The 19,893-nt window shown below is 41.8% G+C and overlaps 1 protein-coding gene across 5 annotated transcripts in view; it reads right to left on the bottom strand.

The window, feature by feature from the left end:
* Positions 1-19,893, bottom strand: part of LOC308198802 (interleukin-1 receptor type 1-like) — a 53,475-nt gene that overhangs the window by 17,746 nt on the left and 15,836 nt on the right. The window contains exons 1-4 of one of the 5 annotated variants that reach the window (XM_080601860.1): positions 6,773-6,912; positions 5,506-5,615; positions 2,618-2,699; positions 1,252-1,318 (exon numbers count right to left, since the gene is read on the bottom strand). In XM_080601860.1, coding sequence (XP_080457986.1) covers positions 1,252-1,318; positions 2,618-2,620 — 70 coding nt within the window. In that variant the 5' untranslated portion in view covers positions 2,621-2,699; positions 5,506-5,615; positions 6,773-6,912. Of the gene's footprint in view, positions 1-1,251; positions 1,319-2,617; positions 2,700-3,077; positions 5,481-5,505; positions 5,616-6,044; positions 6,476-6,520; positions 6,697-6,772; positions 6,913-19,893 lie in introns of those variants that run through there. The other 4 variants (XM_080601861.1, XM_080601863.1, XM_080601862.1 and 1 more) reach the window with 4 other exon arrangements.

Genomic DNA, 19,893 nt, shown 5'->3' with positions numbered 1-19,893 from the left:
ATGAAGAATTACCATATTCTTAATGTAGATACCATCTATCAAAAGCATACTGAAAACAGTAGCAGCACACACTACTCCAACTGTAGTGCCAAAAACAAATTTGGGGGGGGTGGATGTGTTTGACCTGAAGCACATGACTGCGTGGAATTAGATCAAGACCTCAACCCACCAAAAAAGTCTGTGAACCAACACATAATGTAACTTAAATTTGAAGAGATGCAGTACTTAGAGTAGGAAATCTTGACTATAACGTGTTATTTCCTTAATGTATTTGCCATTTTTCTCCTCTACCAATAGTACCACCTTTTAAATGATAAAATGCTATTGTGATCATCACATAAAAGGTGAGCATAAAGAGCATTTTTTTAATTACAGGCATGGAACAAGTTTACATGACAGAATCATGCATCCTAGCAAGGGATTTTTAAACATCAGGCAAAAAATATGAGAGGAAAGACAGACAGATACTGCAAGAAGTCATTAAGAACTCAAGCCTACAGGCCGAAATTACTTTGAAAATACCAGTTTATCACAAACAGAGTAGGCCACTTGGCCATAAAACAGATTTTAAAAGCTTCCAAACATTTGCATACATATGCAACACTGAATTTGTACGAAAAATATCTTATTTTGCACATTTTGCTGAATGACCATAAAATTCAAAGCTAACGTACTGAATTTCAAAATACGTCTTCAGTAACCTTTCCACCCCTACCACCATCCTGTCACCTAATCTAAAATTTTGAAATAGTTCCCTATAGAGCTTAAACTAATTAAGATCCGTTAATATTTTCCTGCTTATTCTAAGAACAGCATGGTAAATACCATTAAATTATGTAGCCTAAACTCTACTGAAAACTTAGATCTATCATTAAAAATATTACTAATTAATTGCAAAGGAAACTGGCCTCTACCTTTCTGTTTTCAGGACTAGAGAAACAGCACATCTCTTAAAGAAGGCATTTAACAGCTCACTTGTAGTCAAGGAAGCCAATCTCTTTACACTTTCTTTAAAGGAATTAGGGAGTGGTTATTCAAAGCCTCAGTACCCTAAATTTATGTGACTAGATTTAAAACTATTTATGTCAACCTGTCCTTCCCATGCCCAGTGCAACTTCAATCCAAAACGCGGCATTCAGAATATCTTCAACACTTTGAATCCACTGTTTTCTCTCAGTAACTCTTTTCGACTAGACATGCACAACTTGTCTCTTTTTTAAAATGGTAATTTCAACAACGTATTTAACTTACCAGCACTGAACAAGGGTATCAGTAGAATTAGATGACCAATAAGCAAAAATGTAGATGTCATCTTTTGCTGCAAAGAAAAAAATATTTTCCATTAATGTGGTATGAGCATTCCAAGCTGCACTGTCCTCTGCACCCTGCGTTACTCCTTAAAAATTTAGGAAAAGCATTAGTCATCGTGGGGAGGGAAAACTCGGTTTGGCAGTTTAACCCCAGCCTTTGAAGATTTTGGCCACCACCAAAGTTGGTGCCCACAGAAGGCTGCTCAGTTTTCAGCTTTCCATTGGAACTTTTCCAATTTTCTTCTGGAAGAACTCTTGCATAACGTGTTTTTTTCTTTTGCCAGCCTAGCTAAACCCAAAAACAACTTTAACATGGATGAAATTATGCTAGCATACAGCTAACATTTAAGTTATACTGTATAATTTTAATACCAAGCTTGACTAAGCTGCTCCTCTCTCCACATTTACGAAAGACGCAATTGCAGAGAGACATGAGGTTTCATCCTGCAAACGGTGCTCCTACCATTGAGGCAGCACTGCTTTTTAACAGCTGATGAACTTGTAGCTCCTTGCTGGAGGACAAACGTACTGTAACTCTAAGGTGATCTGGCAGGCACTTAAATTCGTGTCTAACGGTGACAACATTTTCAGACAAACATATGTGGAAACCGTGGGTGATGTGAATCGCTGTGGTCAGACACAAAACAGCAAAGCCTCCTAGAACTGTAGTTGCACTTCACACCTCAGGTCTTCTTCACAGTTTTCTCTAACACATACACGACTGAACAGAAAACCACTGCCCTCATAGCCCACAGCTGGTTTCCACAAAATCTCTGCATCTTAACCAAGCCCTCTCTCAGACGGACCTGCTTTTTCCTTGGCAAGAAGTCATCAGAGCCCTTCCCAAGCCATGCACTGACAGCCAGCAGGAAAACACTTGACCCCTTTCCTTTCTGGCAGCTCTTTGTAGGTTAAGGTCTGCACTTAACTGTCTTGCCTTTCCTACGTGACTATTCTGTGTGCTACTCCAGATTGCACTAAAGCAATCTGCTTTCCCATGTAACAATCATTGCAAATGCAATGACCACAGGTGCTAGTACTCTAATCAGCTAGAAATGGCTTGGAAGAAGAGCATGTATTCCCTGAAAAACACCCATGGCCCTGAATTACTTTTATATCCAATATAGTTCACACAGCAACGTATAGGCCCCACCAGCTACTTCTTTTGAAACTTTGCACATACGGAGGCATCAGGGCAGAACGAAGGGACACACAGAACAGAGTTCAACGTTGGAATATAAAAGCTTCCAAGTATTTACTTGTTTTGAAACAACAGTTTATCTGTTTATCTGACAAAGCATTCATACCATAGCCTTTATTTAGTTGCCTTGTAAGTGTTTTTCCTGTAACTTGTCAGAGTTGATCATCATTCTTGACATTCCAGTTTACCTGTAAAAAAAATGAAAAGGGGAAAAGGGATTGTACAAAACAGATTATTTGGACAATAGAATCATAGAATTTTTCAGTTTGGAAAAGACCTCTAAGCTCATCTAGTTCAACCTTTAACCTAGTACTGAAGTTCTTCACTATACCATGCTACTAAGTTCTAAATCTACACGTTTATTGAAGACCTCCAGGGATGGTGACTCTACCACTTCCCTGGACAGCCTATTCCAATGCCTAACAACCCTTTCAGTAAAGAAATTTCTCTTAAAATCCAACCTAAGCCTCCTCTGGTACAACTTGAGGCCATTTCCCCTTGTCTTATCACTTGGTGATTGGGAGAAGAGCACAATCCCCACCTCACTGTAGACTCCTTTAAGGTACCTGTAGAGAGCAATAACGTCTCCCCTGAGCCTCCCCTTCTCCAGACTAAAAAACCCCAGTTCCTTCAGCTGCTCCTCATAGGACTAGTGTTCCAGGCCCTTCACCAGCTTCGTAGCCCTTCTCTGGACACGCTCCAGCACCTCAATGTCCTTCTTGTAGTGAGGGGCTCAAAAATGAACACACTATTTGAGGTGCAGCCTCACCAGAGCCAAGTACAGGGGGACAATCACTTGGTTGAAAACCTGACTAACCAAAATAGTCATGCTAACACAAAGCTAATTTTTTTCAACAGTCATCCTAAATGTAAAAGCAAGAGCATAATTGTGCCTACGCTGGAGACACTACTTACAACAAAAGCGGAATAACAAAACTTGCAGCGAAGACTGACCAAGAACTCTAGAGATTTGAAAAATATTGTTTCTGTCAAAAAGACGACATTACACGTGTCAAAGCAATCAACAAAGCCAGACATAAGTAACCACTTTGTAAGACTGAGCTGACTACTAAAAGTAAACGATGCCTAAATTTAGGGTAAAAATAAGTAAGCAATCTAACAGGTTAAACTTTGCATTTTGCACTCATTACTGGCTTCAAATACCAAGGGTGGATGTCTTTCTAATAGTGTATGTTAAAGCTCAACTTTTTAGGAAAAGTTCTGTTGTTTACAAACTTCTTTCCCCCTAGTTCAAATACTGCAATGATAAAACCTGGAAACTCTGGAAAGAGGGGAAGAAGCCTCCAGCTTTTGTATTTGCAATATCTGAGAATATACAGAGCATTTTTATTCTGGTTTCAAGTGACACAAAAGGTTCTTACAAGCATTCTTTCTTAAGAAGAATATACAGCGAAACATTATTCAGACTCCATAAATGTGAAACTTTGTTTAAAACACAGATGTTTGTTCACATACCTAGTGACTAGCCTTGTACTGCCTTCTACCTCAGTCACAGCAGTATGAGATGCCCCTATGACACAGCTACAGAGGCTCAAAAAGTCTCACTTATGTAGAGAGAACAGCAACTTCACTGATGACACTGCCTACATACTTAGTTTGAAAAACTATTTCAGCTCAAAGCTTGCTGAGCTCAAAGGAAAAATTTTTGTATGCGAAATCTTTTCGAAAAAAGAAAAAAACAAACCACCCACCTACCAATCATATCTGTGGTTTGATCTACTAAAAAAAGAAAAGTTTTGATTTCCAAGTTACTTTCCTAATATTTACCTTCCCGTAGCTGAAATATGACTTACTACTTCTTCAAATTTTTAAAATTAACATCTTGAAAACAGAAATAGAAAATATGTTGACCTGATTTAAGATACTGACTTTTTGTTCATCGAAAGATGCCTGTCATCACAGAACTTGCCCTTTTACTTGCCTTAGGCATACTGCCAACTTTAAACACGGTAAAAACAGCTTTTAAAGACATATTTGGCCCCTAAGCAAACTTGTCCTTCAGGAAGCTGTGAAAAAGGCATAACCGTAGCTTTCTTTTCAAAATTTTCTGTCTTCAACTTTTTAAATGATTTTACTTGTAAATAATTTACAAATACATGGACATGACTGATTCTTGTAAAGGCCAACACAATGACAAATCATTCAGGATAATAGCTTAGAAAGCATCTAGATCCTTCAATTGTTTATCAGCACTTTGCTATTAATTTATTTAAGTGATTTTCAATATTGATCACTACCTACAGGGACTTGTTTCTATTAGGGGACCAACAGATCCTTAGTCTCTAAGCCATAAAGAAAAAAACAAAAATTATGCTTGAAGTGCAACTTGAGATATAAAGTGCCCCGATTTTGTAAGCACGTTGACATATGAGTCAACTTTTTATGTTTAACTAAAATTTTTATTAAAGTTTAACTGAAACGGGAAGGGGGGAGGGGGGGGACAACAAAAACAAACAAAAGAAATGTACTTGTTGCAAAATACAACCACCAAGACAAGACCCCACCACAACAATTCATACAGCTCACACCTTCTTCCTTGGTGTGTTTACTCCTGTCATTAGGCTTTTTTAAGCAAAGCAAAGCAAAACAGACTTTCTACCAGTCGTACTTTGTTTCCCGTCCACTCTACCTGAGGTCCCAACTTTCCTGTCTAATGTGCTCAATATATGAGCCAGATGTAGCTGACCACATCCAGTTCAGCTTTGAGAAAAAGTGTTAGCAACCATATGCCTAGATTCTGAGCTAAATGTTTGTCACAGATACCGCCTCACCTTTCATCAAAGCACAGGGAGAGGGGGAAGAGAGAGAGAGAGAGATGGATGGATGTCCAGACAGACAGATGGATATCTGTAGATGTAGGTAACTAGCCATGGATGCCAGCAAAATGAAAAGATACCTATCCACAAATTTCCACCTCACATCAAACTGGAGACAATGAGAGCATCCATGACACCTTCAAGGAAGTGAACTTACCAGTATTTAAATAAATCAAACCCAGTTCCTCCTTTCAGCATCAAGTTGAAGAAGCTCATTTTGTAGTCAGAGCTTGTAGCAGTTTTCTATGTCATTTCAACTCCTGATACCTGTCAGTATAAAGTAATATGAAAAAGTTGTTACTTAAATCGAAAGTAAATTATTACTTTTTCACCATCATTTTCAAAAAACAGAGCCATTTAAAAGGACCTGGAGGGCTCACGTAGATAAAACTGTAAGTATAAAAAACACAGTGATGCAAAAAAAATATAAAAATTAATGCATTATTCTCAGGGAAAAAAAATAAAATCAAATGTTTACCAAAACCAGAAAGTATTTCTCACTTGAGGATTAACTTAAAGGATCTAAGTTAAGGATTTTGTGTTATTAAACATTTGTGCAAGAGTTTTAAGTCAGTTCCCCAGCTTTCAAAGCATTCCAATTTCACAATCGGTATGAAAGACAAGTGTTCATTTAGGAACTGTTTTTGAGAGTCTAAGCACATACAAGGAGTCCAAGTCAAACAAGACCGAAGTTACCAAGCTTATGAGGAACAAAAACAAAACGCATCCAGCGTTTTCCTGACATCCCTGGCGAAATTCCCCAGAGTTAAGAGCTGCTTCTGGAAACTTGAAAACTTGAATCGTGATTCAACTCGGTAGCTGTTGGGTGACGACCCACTCCTATCGAGCTTTCGCTCCATCGAGAGCTGTCGTGCAATGCCTTGGTTGCAACCATCCCAGCCCCTACGGCTGCTGCAGGGAGATCCGCAGGCAGCTCTACCAGGGCACAGGGCAGTGCTTTTGCCCAAAGCCTGCTCTTGTCATCGTAACTAACAGTTAAAAAAAAAAAAAAAAGTCCTTGTTTGATCAGGGTTGTGCAATAAACAGTTGCTGTGGTGTTTTACCAGGTCAAGGAGATTTACGAAAAGCTTTGTCCTGCTTCCTGTTATAAGCCTTTAAACGTGGCACGCTCGGCGCTCCTACGCTTCTCGCTTCCCTGCAGCCTTTCCTACCTGCTCTTGTGCAGTGGGACACGCGGTGAAGAAGCACAGGGGCACGCCAAAGCGAAACGCCTCCCAAGGAGGCTGCTCGGTGCCGCGCACGCTGCGACCCAGCGGCCGCCCGGCCCCCGCTGCCCCTCGCTGCCGCGGGGGGAAAATGGCCGCGCCCCCGCGCGGCCCGCAGCGCAGGGCCCTTGCCGCCCTCCCCTCCGCGCCTCAGTCCGAGGCGGCCCCCCGACCCCGCCGCCCGCCGCCCTTCCTCACCTCCGTCTGCTCCCCGAGCCTCGGCGGCCGTCCCGACCCCGCCACATAGCGGGCGAGCAGCAGGCTCCGCCTCGGCCGCCGAGCCGCGCCGGGGACTCGCCCCTCCCCGGGGCCGCCCCTCGGCCTGCACCGCCCGGGGGATGGCTCCGAGGGTACGGGGTCAGCGCTGGCTGGTTTCCCTCAGGGATCGTGGAGAGCCGTGGTCCGGAGCCCTCCTCAGAGCTCCTCAGGGCCATAAACATGAGTTTATGAGTCTATGCTCGGGTTTGGAGCAGAGCTTTTTTGCTTTCTGTCAAATAAGTGGTTACTTTTTGTCCGGTTTGGTCATCCGTCCCTTCTGCTGTGTCAGGGCATCACTCTTCCAGTTCAAACAATTAGCTTTTTCTTTCTGGATTTCAGTAGTAACTTTATAGAAGTTCTCATTCTTTACTTGGATGGTGAAATTAAGCATGTTCAAACATAAAAATGTAATTTTTTCCAAACAGGAAAAAGTTCCTCTGGAATCGCTTCCTTGCCTATAGTTCTCAATTAAGTGTCCTCTCCTCCTTGAATTGGACTTAGCCTCCTTCATTTTGATTCCACCCAACATACTTTTGGTCACTCCTCAAAAACGCGACTGGAGGGTACTCAGTTATCGCTTATTCCCATCTCTGCTTTTATTCAAAACCTTCCACCTGCATAAACTCCATTGAGATTCCAGATAAAGTAAGCATTCATAATACAAATTATAAAAACGTAACATAAAAAGAAGTCTCCCCTTGCGGTTTGAACAGTTCCAAAAACAGTGTGAAGGGACTAGTTAAGGGGTTGGAAAAGTGTGGGAAGGAATGTTTTAAATTATTAAATGGCACAGCCAAACCTCTAGTTCCAGACTTACACAACGATTGCCATTTCCAAAGTGGAAAGCTTAGTCTTCTGGGGGGAAAAGGGCTAGATTGCTTGTCTCTTGGTTTCATTAACACTAATCAGAGAAAAGAAGGGATTGTCCTACTGGGCTTCTTCTGTGTTGACAATTTTAGGACGAAGAGCTTCCCTGAGCCATGGAGTTCTCAGAAAGGAAAGCCATGAAATACTTACCAGCTTATTGGATGATATAAAGCGTGAGACAAAACCTTATGAGCTAGATGGGTAAATTTCTTTTCCTGTTGCCCGTGTGTTTATAAACCTTTGCAAACTTCTATTTATTTTAGCTCTGTTAAAGGAATATTTTAATCTACTTTTGCCTTCACAGTTTTTGACTCAAGGGTGGTGTTAAGGTGACTGGCTAACACTGAAACATTCATTTCATAGGCTATAGCAATCCTAAGAACAAAGATACTAGGGTGCTGTGAGTGGCTATTTGTGCAATACATCATTCCACAATATCCAAAGGATGATAGCAATGCTTCCAGTTAAGCTGCACAACTAGACTGAAAGTCGGTGACTCGTGAGGGTTCATAGAAAGAAGTCTCTGCCAGTAGCTGGCAATAAGCAGGAAAGCCAGGGAACAGGGAGCGTGCCAGAAACCCATCAGTCTCATAGAAAGAGTAACACCTACATATTGGAAGATAAAGTAGTCATTTCTAGAATCTGGCACACATCACTATTTCCATAATTGTGGTATCTCATATCTGTCACAACCACACTTCTAAAGTAAAAAAAAACAAAGTACTCTCTGGCACTCATTTTACAGAAACTGATCATGTGGAACCAAAAGTACAATTCTGAAAGAACGCACGCAAGTGTCCGTACTGCCAAGTTGTGATTCAGTGGCAAAGTATGCATCTTTCTCAGAGTAGAGGATGTTTCCTAGAGTTTCCTGAGTGTTGTAGATGAATTTATCATGAAACATCTAGTAGGACTCCAGTTAGAGGAGAATAATTTTGCTAAAGTCTGTTCTTATCCTACTGTATAACTGTTCTCCCGCATGAGTTGTACAACCCAGCCTGTTACCCCAATTATACAGTCAACCATGAGAATATACTGAGGCACTGAGCTCACGCAATTGGGAAAAGCCTCTCGTTGCTTCCAACTGCATGTCTCTGGGGCATGTTTCAGGGCTCAGACCTCTGGGCAGATGCCAGGTTGCTGCTAGTAAGACTTCATTGTTCAGGAATCAGTCAGCATCAAGAAACTGGACAGAGGTTTGTGTCCTTCAGTATCCTGGAGTATCTGGCCAGGGTGAACTTCAGAGTAATACAGTAACTAGTTCCTGTTGGTCCTGAAAGGTACAGCACTTGACTCATCCATCACTGATGTGGGAAGTGATGGCTATCACATTTGGTAATTCAAAGGTATTCCTGGTAGTTCCACTGAAGTTCTCCATGGGACACTTTGGACTTGTTGCTTAAAATAGGATAATGTGAAAAAAAAAACAAGAAACACAAAGTTATGCCAAAGTATCTATTTATACTGTCTTGCTACAGATTGCCGTAGCACCAAAAGCTATAGATCTTTGAAAACACAAACCAGTTCTCAGTTTCTACAGTCTGTTTCAACACAACATCAGAACTTGTGTCTACCAGGGTGCTCATTCCAGAAAATCTTAAATGAATGAGTCGTCGATTTTCTGTTTAGTGCAGAATGTTCAACCAAGTCCAAAGTTCAAACTGAGACTGAGTAGTACGGAGTAGCAACTGAAGTAAAAAGACATCACACTGCACTCCTAATAGCGCTTTTAGTGCTACTTCAAGGACAGGTCAAACCTGCTTTGTACACATGGCAGTAATCTGAAGCATGTTTTCATGTGTTCAGACTTGTTCAGTCACACTGTCCAGCATTTCCACACAAAGCAAAGAGTGTTCATTTTTTATCAGAAATATCTGTCAGCACTTGGAGCAAATTTATACTGGTTAGATCAACTGATCTCAAAATGCCATTTTAAGTAAGTGAAAAACCTGAACACACCACATATCTCAAAAGACAGCTTTAGTAATTGGAATCTTGTTTAGAATAAAAACAGGTATTTAAATTTTGTTTTCAAAAGAGCTGGAAGATTTTTCATCAGTTCCACATGTTTCCATCTGCAACTGCAGCTAAAGTGGAGGAGGTCCCTGCAATGGTGTGGCTGCTATTGCAACTCTTAACCAGGAATGCAAGCAGCAGAGCTAGAAGCACCTTTCTCTTCCCATCCACTCCTATAAATGCATATCACTGTGGATATCTTTACAGGATGACAAGATGCTTCTGCCCTATCTTTTCTGTGACTGTTTTCCCTGCATCCTGAGAAGAATGCTGAGAATTGCTGGTGATTTTTTCTTTTTGCCTCTAACATGCAGAAACTCTATAGTCTTGTTCATTCATACTAAGTGTATTGCGTTTACATGGCAAGGTTTTGGCAGTAGGGGGGCTGCAGGGATTGCCTTTGTGCATAGACACCAGGAACCACGCGTTTCATATAAAAGCCAGCTCCAGCAGGCTCCAAAACAGACCTACAGCTGTCCAGAGCTGAGCTAGGGAGTGATGCTGTGTGGGCCACTGTGATAATATATTTAAGAAAAGACAAAAAACCCTACAGAAAAGCTGTAAGAGAGAGGAGTGTGAAAAAATGTGGAAGTAAGAACTCTGCAGACATGGTCAGAGAATGAGGATGGGAAGAAGGTGCTCCAGGTGCTCCAGATTCTCCTGCGGCCTGTGGAGAGGCCCCTGGTGGAGCAGGCTGTCCCCCTGCAGCCCACGGGTCCCACACGGAGCAGATCTCCACGCTGCAGCCCGTGGAGGAGCCCCCGGTGGAGCAGGTGAATGTGGCCTGGAGGAGGCTGCGGCCCATGGAGAGCCCCCGCAGGAGCAGGCCCCGGGCCGGAGCTGCAGCCCGTGGAGAGGAGCCCACGCAGGAGCAGGGGGTCTGGGGGGAGCTGCCGCCCACCCGTGGGGGACCCGTGCTGGAGCAGTTTGCTCCTGGGGGATGGATGGACCCCGTGGTACGGAGCCGTGTGGGAGCAGTGCTTGAAGAGCTGCTGCCTGTGGGCAGCCCCCGCAGGCTCAGTTCGGGAAGGACGGCATCCCGTGGGAGGGACCCCACGGGGAGCAGGGGCAGGGAGTGACCGTGAAGGAGTGGCAGTGATGTGGTGTTAGGGACTGACCACAGCCCCCATTCTCCATTCCCCTGAGCCGCTCGAGGGGAGGAGGTAGAAGGATCAGGAATGAAGTTGAACCTAAAAAGAGGATGGACTGGAGGAGAAGATGTTTTTAGTTTGGTAATTTTTATTTTTATTTTTATTGAGTTCTCACTGTTCTACTCTGTTATTAATTAGCAGTGATGAAAATCAGTCTTCCCGAAGCTAAGAGTTTTGCCCACGATGGTAATTTGTGAGCAATCTCCCTGTCATTATCTCAACCCATGATTTTTTTCATCATACTTTCCCCCTCTTCCTGCTGAGGAGAGGAAGTGAGAGAGTAGCTCGGTGCGCACCTGCTGCCCAGCCAAGTTTAATCCACCACAATAAGCAGGTCCAAAACCCTGCTTTTTTGGTTTTACCGATTACACTTAAATAAATTAGTAGTGCTTGTATTTCTGACATTAACTCAATAGTTCTGGTCTGAACTGAAGCAGTTCTCAAGGCATATCCCGGAATAACTTCAGGGTTATTATTGGTCTCCCTCCACTTCCTTGAGGTGGAGCCCATATGCTGGCAGTAACAAAACTCACCAGAGCCAAAGAAAGTGATGGCTTCGCTAGCCAATAGGTGACTCAGTGAAATGAAAATCAAGTTTCACAACTATATCTCTGACACACAGCCACCTCAAGATCTTATCCTGCTTTGTGGGTTAAAGCTCTTGGAGACAGCAGAAGTGCAACTGAAATGGCTGTAACTAATTTGCAATGAACTCTTTAAGATGGATGCAGTAGTTTATCCTTCACATACAGCTAGCATGAGTTTGAAATGCCCTCAGCTATAATGGCTACTATCTGTCTGCTGTTATGAAGCGGCTGTTTAACTTCTGCATTTGGAATTTCCTATGTACCGTGTACCCTCAGAAATTATTCTTAAAAACTATACAATAAAGGGCAATGTGATTGAAAGGAACCTAGAACTGTGAGCAAAAGAATCTTTAATTTAGCCTTTCTACCCAGCCAGAAAGAGGCAGAACACATTAAAGTCTGCACAAAGTGTACAATGTCTGAATGTCTATAATCAGGTTATCTAGTCCCTTGCTAGAATACCACTAAAATTATATGAACAAAACCAAGCAAACTGGAGCAACAAAGTGGCCTGAGGAAATGCATACACAAAATAAATTTTCTTTATATTGCTAGGAGAGTGAAAAAAAAAAAATATATGCACAAAATCAGAGCAGACTCTGAAATATGGCAAGTGAAAGAATCTTTGGGAGCAGTAACCTGCAGTAGATTGAGCTTTGAAAAAGATAAACCTCTGTCCCAAGAGACACTAAGATGTATTGGTAATTTCACCCCAGATTAGAAAGGATTAGTTGCCTCAGAAGCAGGTAAAAGTGACAGTACTGTTGCTTTCTCCTAGCACTTGTAAAAGCTGTGGCCTCAAAACAGCAGGAGACATAGGAAAATAAATACTGAACTATTTTTGCCTGAGCTATGACATTTCTTGAAGCAAAAAAAGAAGGGCAAGAAAATCAAAGTACTAGCTGTGTGGAAGATAATGCACATGACAAAATAAAAGAATTAGCACTCAACAGCAAGTGATTTCCCATGACTGGAGCATGAACCCTTTCCCTTTGAAGAATAGTTTATTGTCTTACATAGGGCTGAGTTCTAACTGCCTGAATATAAATCGCTGTGTTAAATGCTGCCTCAAATGCTTCCAGGGACACAGCAGAATAGTTGACTTCTTTTTGATTTTTGCCAAGCAGTCAATTTTCTGTCTGCTGTATGCATTTCCAGATATCCTGTGCTAGCATCATCTCTGAGTTGTTTCAAAGGCTTTGATTTTCTATTTTCTCACCTTGTTGCTTATTATGGTTTCACCACAGTAGGGAGCTAAGCACCACACAGCCACTTGCTCACTCTCCCCGGGTGGGACTGGGGACAGAATTGTCTAGAGAAAAGGACAGTTTGCTAGCTGAAGCCAAGGCAGCATGCACAAGCAAAGCAAAAACAGGAGTTCTTTCATGATGTCCCATCTGCAGGGAGATGTTCAGCCGCTTCCAAGAAAAGCAGGGCTCATCACATGTAACAGTTTCTTGACAAGACAAATGCCATCACTCTGAACATCCCCTACTCCACCTTCTTTCCCCCAGCTTTTATTGCTGAGCATGACACCACGTGCTATGGAATATCCCATTGGTAAGCCTGGGCCAGCTGTCCTGGCTGTGTCCCCTCCCAGCTCCTGGTGCACCCCCTGCCTCCTGGCTGGCAGGGCAGCATGAGAAGCTGAACAGTCCTGGGCCCTCTGTAAGCACTGCTCTGCAACAACTAAACATCAGTGTGTTATCAACACTGTTGCCATCATAAATCCAAAACACAGCACCATACCATCTATTAGGAAGAAAATTAACTCTATGCCAGCCTAAGCCATTGACTTTGCTAAAGTGTCATAACAAATAATTAGTACTGCCATTGTTAGTAGCTTTTAATTAATTAGTCCTCAGAAGCTTTGTGTACAAACTGAATAGAGATCCAGTGCTAGCCTAATTGCAAAGAACTTTTAGGAAAAGACCAAACAGTCTGGGGTAATGAATGTAACCAGCATTACAACATGCTCCCTTACTCAAAAAAATTGGTACTTACTCCCTGGGGAGAAAGGCTCATGAATTATTCTTATTATTGGGTTTGTATTAATACTACATTAATAGAATTTCTATATACACTATATTAATGACATCTATCTGCTATTCTTTAGTACTTGTTATAAACTCCAAAATGTAGTCATTGACACAGATTTTTCTTCGCAGTCATTGTGTGCCCACCCTGTACCCACCTACCTCTCAAATAGAGGAGCCACAGGAAAAGAGGAAGGAGAATAGAAACAGTCAGATTATAAACAAGAAGCAGAAACTGGATTTCAGTCATCTTCTTACCAGTACATGTGGAAAGAACTGAACACAAACACTTTCATAGCGGAAGACTGCTATGGCTGTGTCATGCCATAGCTTTTGCTCAGTGCCAGCATATTAGATGCAACCAAAATTGTTTCACCATCAAAATGGACAGGTTTAAAGCCTATGAGGCACAGCTTCATTGCAGTTCCCGTATATAAACAAAGCTTACCTATTACAGGGCCCTCCCTGTGGCATCCCTGTCATTCATTGTAGCACATCAATCAGGACACACCTATTTTTTTCTCAGTAGGCTTTTAGTCATCGGCAGTATTCATAACACATAACACTAACAGATGTTTTTGGTTCTTTCCTTTTCCTTCCACGTCTTTCAAACACAAACATTACCTCAGACCTTCTAAGAGTAGCCTTGCAATTCTCTCTTATTTTACCACAAGGAGACCAATTCATTACAGCACAACAGCTTCTCCTAAATCCTATCCTTGTCTTACAACACTCAGCAGAAATTAAAACAGTCTCCAACCTCCTTATTTTCAAGGTGTCCAAGTGTCCCACTGCCACACTCCTCTACTTGTTTTTTCTTTCTCCAGTGCTACATAAACTTCCCTTCAGGGCAAGCTCCTTGGGACTTTTGGTCCATAGGTCCCTCGGGCTTTCAAAACGCCTCACTTGAGCACTCAGAACATAGAGTTCATCTCAGCACAGGCTCCAGCTGTGGTCAGCGAGAGTCACAGGGAGGTCACCCTCTGCTTGAAAATGAGACAAGCTGCACTCCCGTCACCAGGCACAGAGCCAGGTGACTGGTTCAGCCATAGACATCTCTCTGTGCTGTGGATGTCTACACTGGAGGAGATTAATCCTGTCCTCAGACCTGTCTGAACAACCTGCAGCATCTACAATGCATTTTATGCATTTTTTAATTCGTTTATTATAATTCCTGTTATTGAATCATGATACAGAAGACAATTTCTCTCAGCAGTTGCATTACATTTTGAACTAATAATTTCTTGTTGTTTCCCAAAGTACCTGCAGTAGCTTTATTTGTTCTCCAATTAAACTTTCCTTTGCCTGGAGAGCTAGCATACTCCTCGGCTAAAAGACAGTAAACAATAATGTGGAATACACAAGTAGTTTATGAGTCAGTTTTCTGTCAATTAAATTCTTAAAAATGAATCGGCAAATGTAGACAGTGGTGTTAAGCAATCCCAGCTCACACTAGCATTATGCTTTCTCCCCTGGAGACATTCATTCTCTGTGTTTTTATTGGTATAAAACTCAACTGGACCGCAGCTTTTGAATGGCACTTTGGAGATAGAATTTTAAAAAAAAAACAACAATATTGTTGTTTTCAACAGACACAGAGCCACAGAGAGCTCTTGTGTTGAATTTCGTTACAATTTCTTCATTTTTCCATACTTAAGGACTACCTTGGTAAGTGAGTAACAATAAAAATATTGCGTGTACCCTTTTGCCCAAGCAGTCACCTCTGTTCCCATGGTCCTTGCTTTCCTATGTTAGCTGCTGACTTGTGATATGGAAGCTACAGTAAAGTACTGCTGCTGTATTCATTGAATTATTGGGCTATGGATTATATTTTGCCTGAGTTTTGGTAATCATAACCAGTTTTCCACCCACGATAAATACAACAGCAGATGTCACAACGAAATGCTGTGTTCCAGAATAAATTATGTTTGTTTCGAAATATTTTGAAATCAGATTCATTCATTCTCTGAACTTCCATATATTCCCTGTGTCCTTGTCTTTTATCTGGATTGCATGTGATTTCTCTACATCTGAAGAGGTGGATACGCAGCTGGACTCTCAGAACTTCCATTTTGCTGTGAGATGAAGTAGAGCAGGGAAAGGAGCGCAAAAGATGTAAAAGATGCTTAGTCTGCACTATGGAGATGAAACCCTAAAGCCTATTCAGCAAGGAGATTAGAGGATCAAGTATACCTAATACTACATCTTATGGTTCCTACCAGGACCATCCTCCAGACCAGCTTCCCAGCCTGTGGAGACCATAACTATGTTAAGTGTGGCATCTCATGTCCTCCACAGACATAAGGGCATTGGAGGACATTGTCCAGAGCTCACAAGGCCCTGCAAGACCGAATATGCACCTTCAGATGCTGCTAGATAAACTCAAAGGGGTTATCCAGAATGATGGAATGATGGATAAACAAACTGAGGGAACGTGCTATGCTCACCACCTTTCAAGATAACTCTCTTTCAGAGAGAAGAGTTAAGGTTAAACTTAAGAACATACACTAAATATTTTCTTCTTCTTCTTCTTTTCATGGTATCAAGACAGTTTACTCCCCACAGAGAAATTAAGTACCAGGTTTCTATATTGTATAAGCTTTAGAAACCAGAGGGCATATATCCCACATGCATCTTAAGTTCAAGTAACTCATACTGACACCATCTGAAAATCCTTCAAATAATTTGACTTGTCCCCAATACGTCTGGACCTTTTATCATAAGATGTCAGGCACAATATATGGTGATAGTGGAAGAAGGCTGTTGCCAGTCTTGCTGTCTTCCAGCATCCTTCCAGAGGAAACATTTTCCCCTCAAACACTCAGACCTTTCTACTGCGAAGTGTGGCAATTAAATCAACACCGTGGGAAGTAACGGTTAAAGATTCAAGTGCTAGAGTTCCTTTAATTATACAGGTTTCTGATTCTGGGGTCCGTTGCCTTTTTAACAGAGCTTACCATACTATGATCATCATTTTTATAATATTACATCCTAGTCGTGTCTTGTCTCGTTATGCAAAGCAGTGGTCAAACAGCTGTAATGTACAACTTTGCCCACAACAGAATGGAATACATGTAAAACTAAAGGGTGTTATGAAGAAGTATTTGTATAGGAGGACAAGGAGAACAATAGCAATGCATGAGGACTCTCCATATGGTCTTCCAAGGGAAACAATGCAGTTTGTTCCAAGCCTCCTGTTCTGAGATAGCAGCCTCTTTATGTTTTGATGATTTTATTTATATAGAAAATATTACTGTCCTAGCCTTTGTCTTTGACCTTTGAAGTGCATTGGAATAGCCAGATTTGTGTAAAGAAGAGAAGAGGAAAATCAAAAAGACCTGCATGTACTAGGGAGAATCCGAGACAGCCTTTTGAAAAAAATGCTATAATGCTATGTGAATGGTAAAAACTTTGCATCAGCAGGGAGAAAAGAGTGGAAGTAAGGAGGACTTGAGGAAGGAAATCCAGCTAGTAAGCTAAAACCACCAACTTATATTTAAGCTGGTGGCCAGATTTCTGAGGATATGTCCAGAAGAAAGGCTGAGAAAAGTGAAATGAAACACTATTATAAAGTAAAGTAAGGTTGTGCTTGCACGTAAAGAAAAGCTTCCTTGTGATCCCGTGCAAAAGAGCAACCAAGAGCTTTACGAAGTTTATGACAAATGTTAGAACTGGATTCCTAATAAAAATCAGTCATTCAAGTGTCATTGGGCTGCTGTGGTAGGGGAGTGGAGAGATACAAACAGTAGCCAGAGCTTTGACTCAGAGGTTAACCATGGTTTTACATGCAAGTGGAGCTAGAGAGTGAGAAATGTGTCATGGAGCTTTGTTATTTTTCCTATTTCTTGTTCACTTTAAGGCAACAGAGCTCTAGGGATCTGGGGAATGGGGTGTTACTATTTGTCTACTGGAAGCATCGAAAAGCTATTAAATAATCAGGGGGACAGAGCAGGAACAACTATTGTTTGAGGGAGCCTAACCTTACTTACAGGATCCAAAGTGGCTTAAAGACATTGACGTAGATTGGTTCGGAGTGTTTTTTATATTTCCTTTTGCAAAGAAAGCTTGGGTGAGAATGTAACCTGTTAAGCCACCAGTCAATATGTTGCTTTCTTCCACTGAACAATAACTGCTGTCTTTTACTGCTATTATGAAATGACCTTTTGCTGATTTAACTCTTTTTGAAGACACAATAATGACTTCAGAGCCACACCGTTCACCATTCATGGCAGCAGCCTTAATGTTTCTCCAGCTAGAAGAAGTTGTAATGAGATGGGAAAGGTCCAAGCCTGTGAGATTGAGCAACACAGCCAGAGAACTCAGAACACAGAGAACAACGGAAGGCAAGGCAGGAGCCACTTCAACGCTTTCTCCTTTGGGCCATTGCCTAAGCCTGATGCTAATCACCATCTGAGGGGGTATTATCTTAATGTGGGTGACCAGAATGTCTGATCACAAGAGGAGGCACAAAACCTGAATTAGGCAGTACCATTTAACTGGTGTCAAACCAGTAGCTTGAGCTGATAGTAGTTTAAGCTATTAAACTGATGATACAAACCTCTTGGGAGTGCTAAGCAGAGTTTGAAAGTGAATTTAAAAGGACAAAAGCAGCTGGGGTTTTATTTAATTCTTGTTTGGGATGCAGAAAAAAACTTCTACTTACTGTAACCATTGGTTCCCTCCAACCCCATCCACCCCTACCAGATCTCTAGCCACTTTCTGGAGAGCTGGGAAGGTGATATCATGGGAGGCAGCATCTCGTCCATCCCTGGACTATACGGGAGAAGCAGTTCTGAGCTCTGAACTCTCCTAGCATCTCCTGCACTGCCAGATGACGAGTGAGCTTCGCTTCCTTCTGATTTCAGCTCCTTGCTCTTTTTAAGAAGCTCGAAGGAGAGAAGAGAAATCAGACCACAGTCCCATGCTTTTTTTATTATTGCTATTTTATTTTCTTAAACAGGATACGCTGAGGGCAGGAATGCACACTATATGTAGGCAAGCTGGAAACAATAATTTTTGTTTACATGATTCATCAGTAAGTCCTGCCTTTATTTCCCCACCCTTCGTTTGTGAGGTGTTTGTGCCATGTTGCTCAGCAGCATTGCAGCATGTGTTTTCAGAATGACAGCGTACCGGGGAGAAGGAGCAAATAAGGCAAAGGACACAAAGGAGTACAAGAGAAAGAACAAAGCTAAAGGAAAGAAGACAAATCCATACATTAGCTGAGCTGTCTCTGACATATATCTTATTGCAGATCAGACCTTTTCTCTGTTTTTAGAAAGTTAAGCGCACAGGTCCAATAGATTACAAAACTGGGATTTTCCTGTGTTGTTTCACTTGGTAGAAATTTCTCAAAATTTGTTTTGCTTTCTTCAAGAGCAGCTTTTCAAGGACTTGCTTCAATTTAGTGAAACATTACAAATCTGATGCGCACTTTTATGCTAACTTGGTGACATTGCTTACCGACACATAAACATAAGCGGCAGGGAGGGAAGGAGCTTGGTTCGTGCACTGTGCACCACACAGAGGAGGCTTCCTGCCCATCCAAGGGATTTCGTGCTGGGTAAGTTCCTGCTTTTGACAACATTGTGAACATTTCTGGCCACTCCAGCCATTAGGGAAGCCAAAGCAGAGAAGGGGCAGTAGTGGAAGAAAAAGAATAACCAAAGTAGAGTCATCTACTGGCCCTAATACACCGCTCCGAAGGAGCTACAGCTTAAGGTAGCTTTCAGAGGCACCCTAATATCTGGGAAAAACTAGCCCATGGCCCCAGCTGGCTTTAAAAAGAGTGGTCACAGGCTGCCTCCTCAAATTCCTTACACTGATATCTACAGTGGTTAGGACCCAGAATTTTCTAGATATTCTGGAAAGGGATAGCGTCAATGGCTTACGTAGAAGATGTTGCAATAACGTAACACTTCCTTTCACATGGCACAGAAACTGAGCTCCCAGAGCATAGTCAGAAATCAGATAGAACAACCTAAAAAAAATTATCCAAAGGCCTTATCTTCTAACACTGAGCAAATATGGCCATGGGTGAGATGAAATACATAGCAATTTCTAAATTGGCCAAATCGCACCTCACAGAAATGCAAGCACCGTGTCCCTGACAAAGATTATGTTTCTATTCCTGGCATTAAAGCAAGTAGGGCCATTTTTTTCACAGCCTAATGCATGCCAATTATAACAGCTTAAAAGAAAACTGGCCAAAACATGCTCTATTTACAAATCAGATGCATATGAAAGGTATCTTTTCCCCAGTATGTTTTGATTGCAATGGCTGCTACTGGAAAGAGTTTTGAAAAACATTCTTGTGAAAGCCTACACTGAGGTAAGCTAGACAGCAGTTCTGCTGCTTAAAAACCAGTTGTTTCATCCTGATAATGCAAGTTGCTGAAGGAGCC

The sequence above is a fragment of the Anser brachyrhynchus genome, assembly GCF_964034855.1.
Source record: "Anser brachyrhynchus genome assembly, chromosome: 1".
Classification (NCBI taxonomy): domain Eukaryota; kingdom Metazoa; phylum Chordata; class Aves; order Anseriformes; family Anatidae; genus Anser; species Anser brachyrhynchus.
This window is presented reverse-complemented; position numbering and strand designations above follow the sequence as displayed.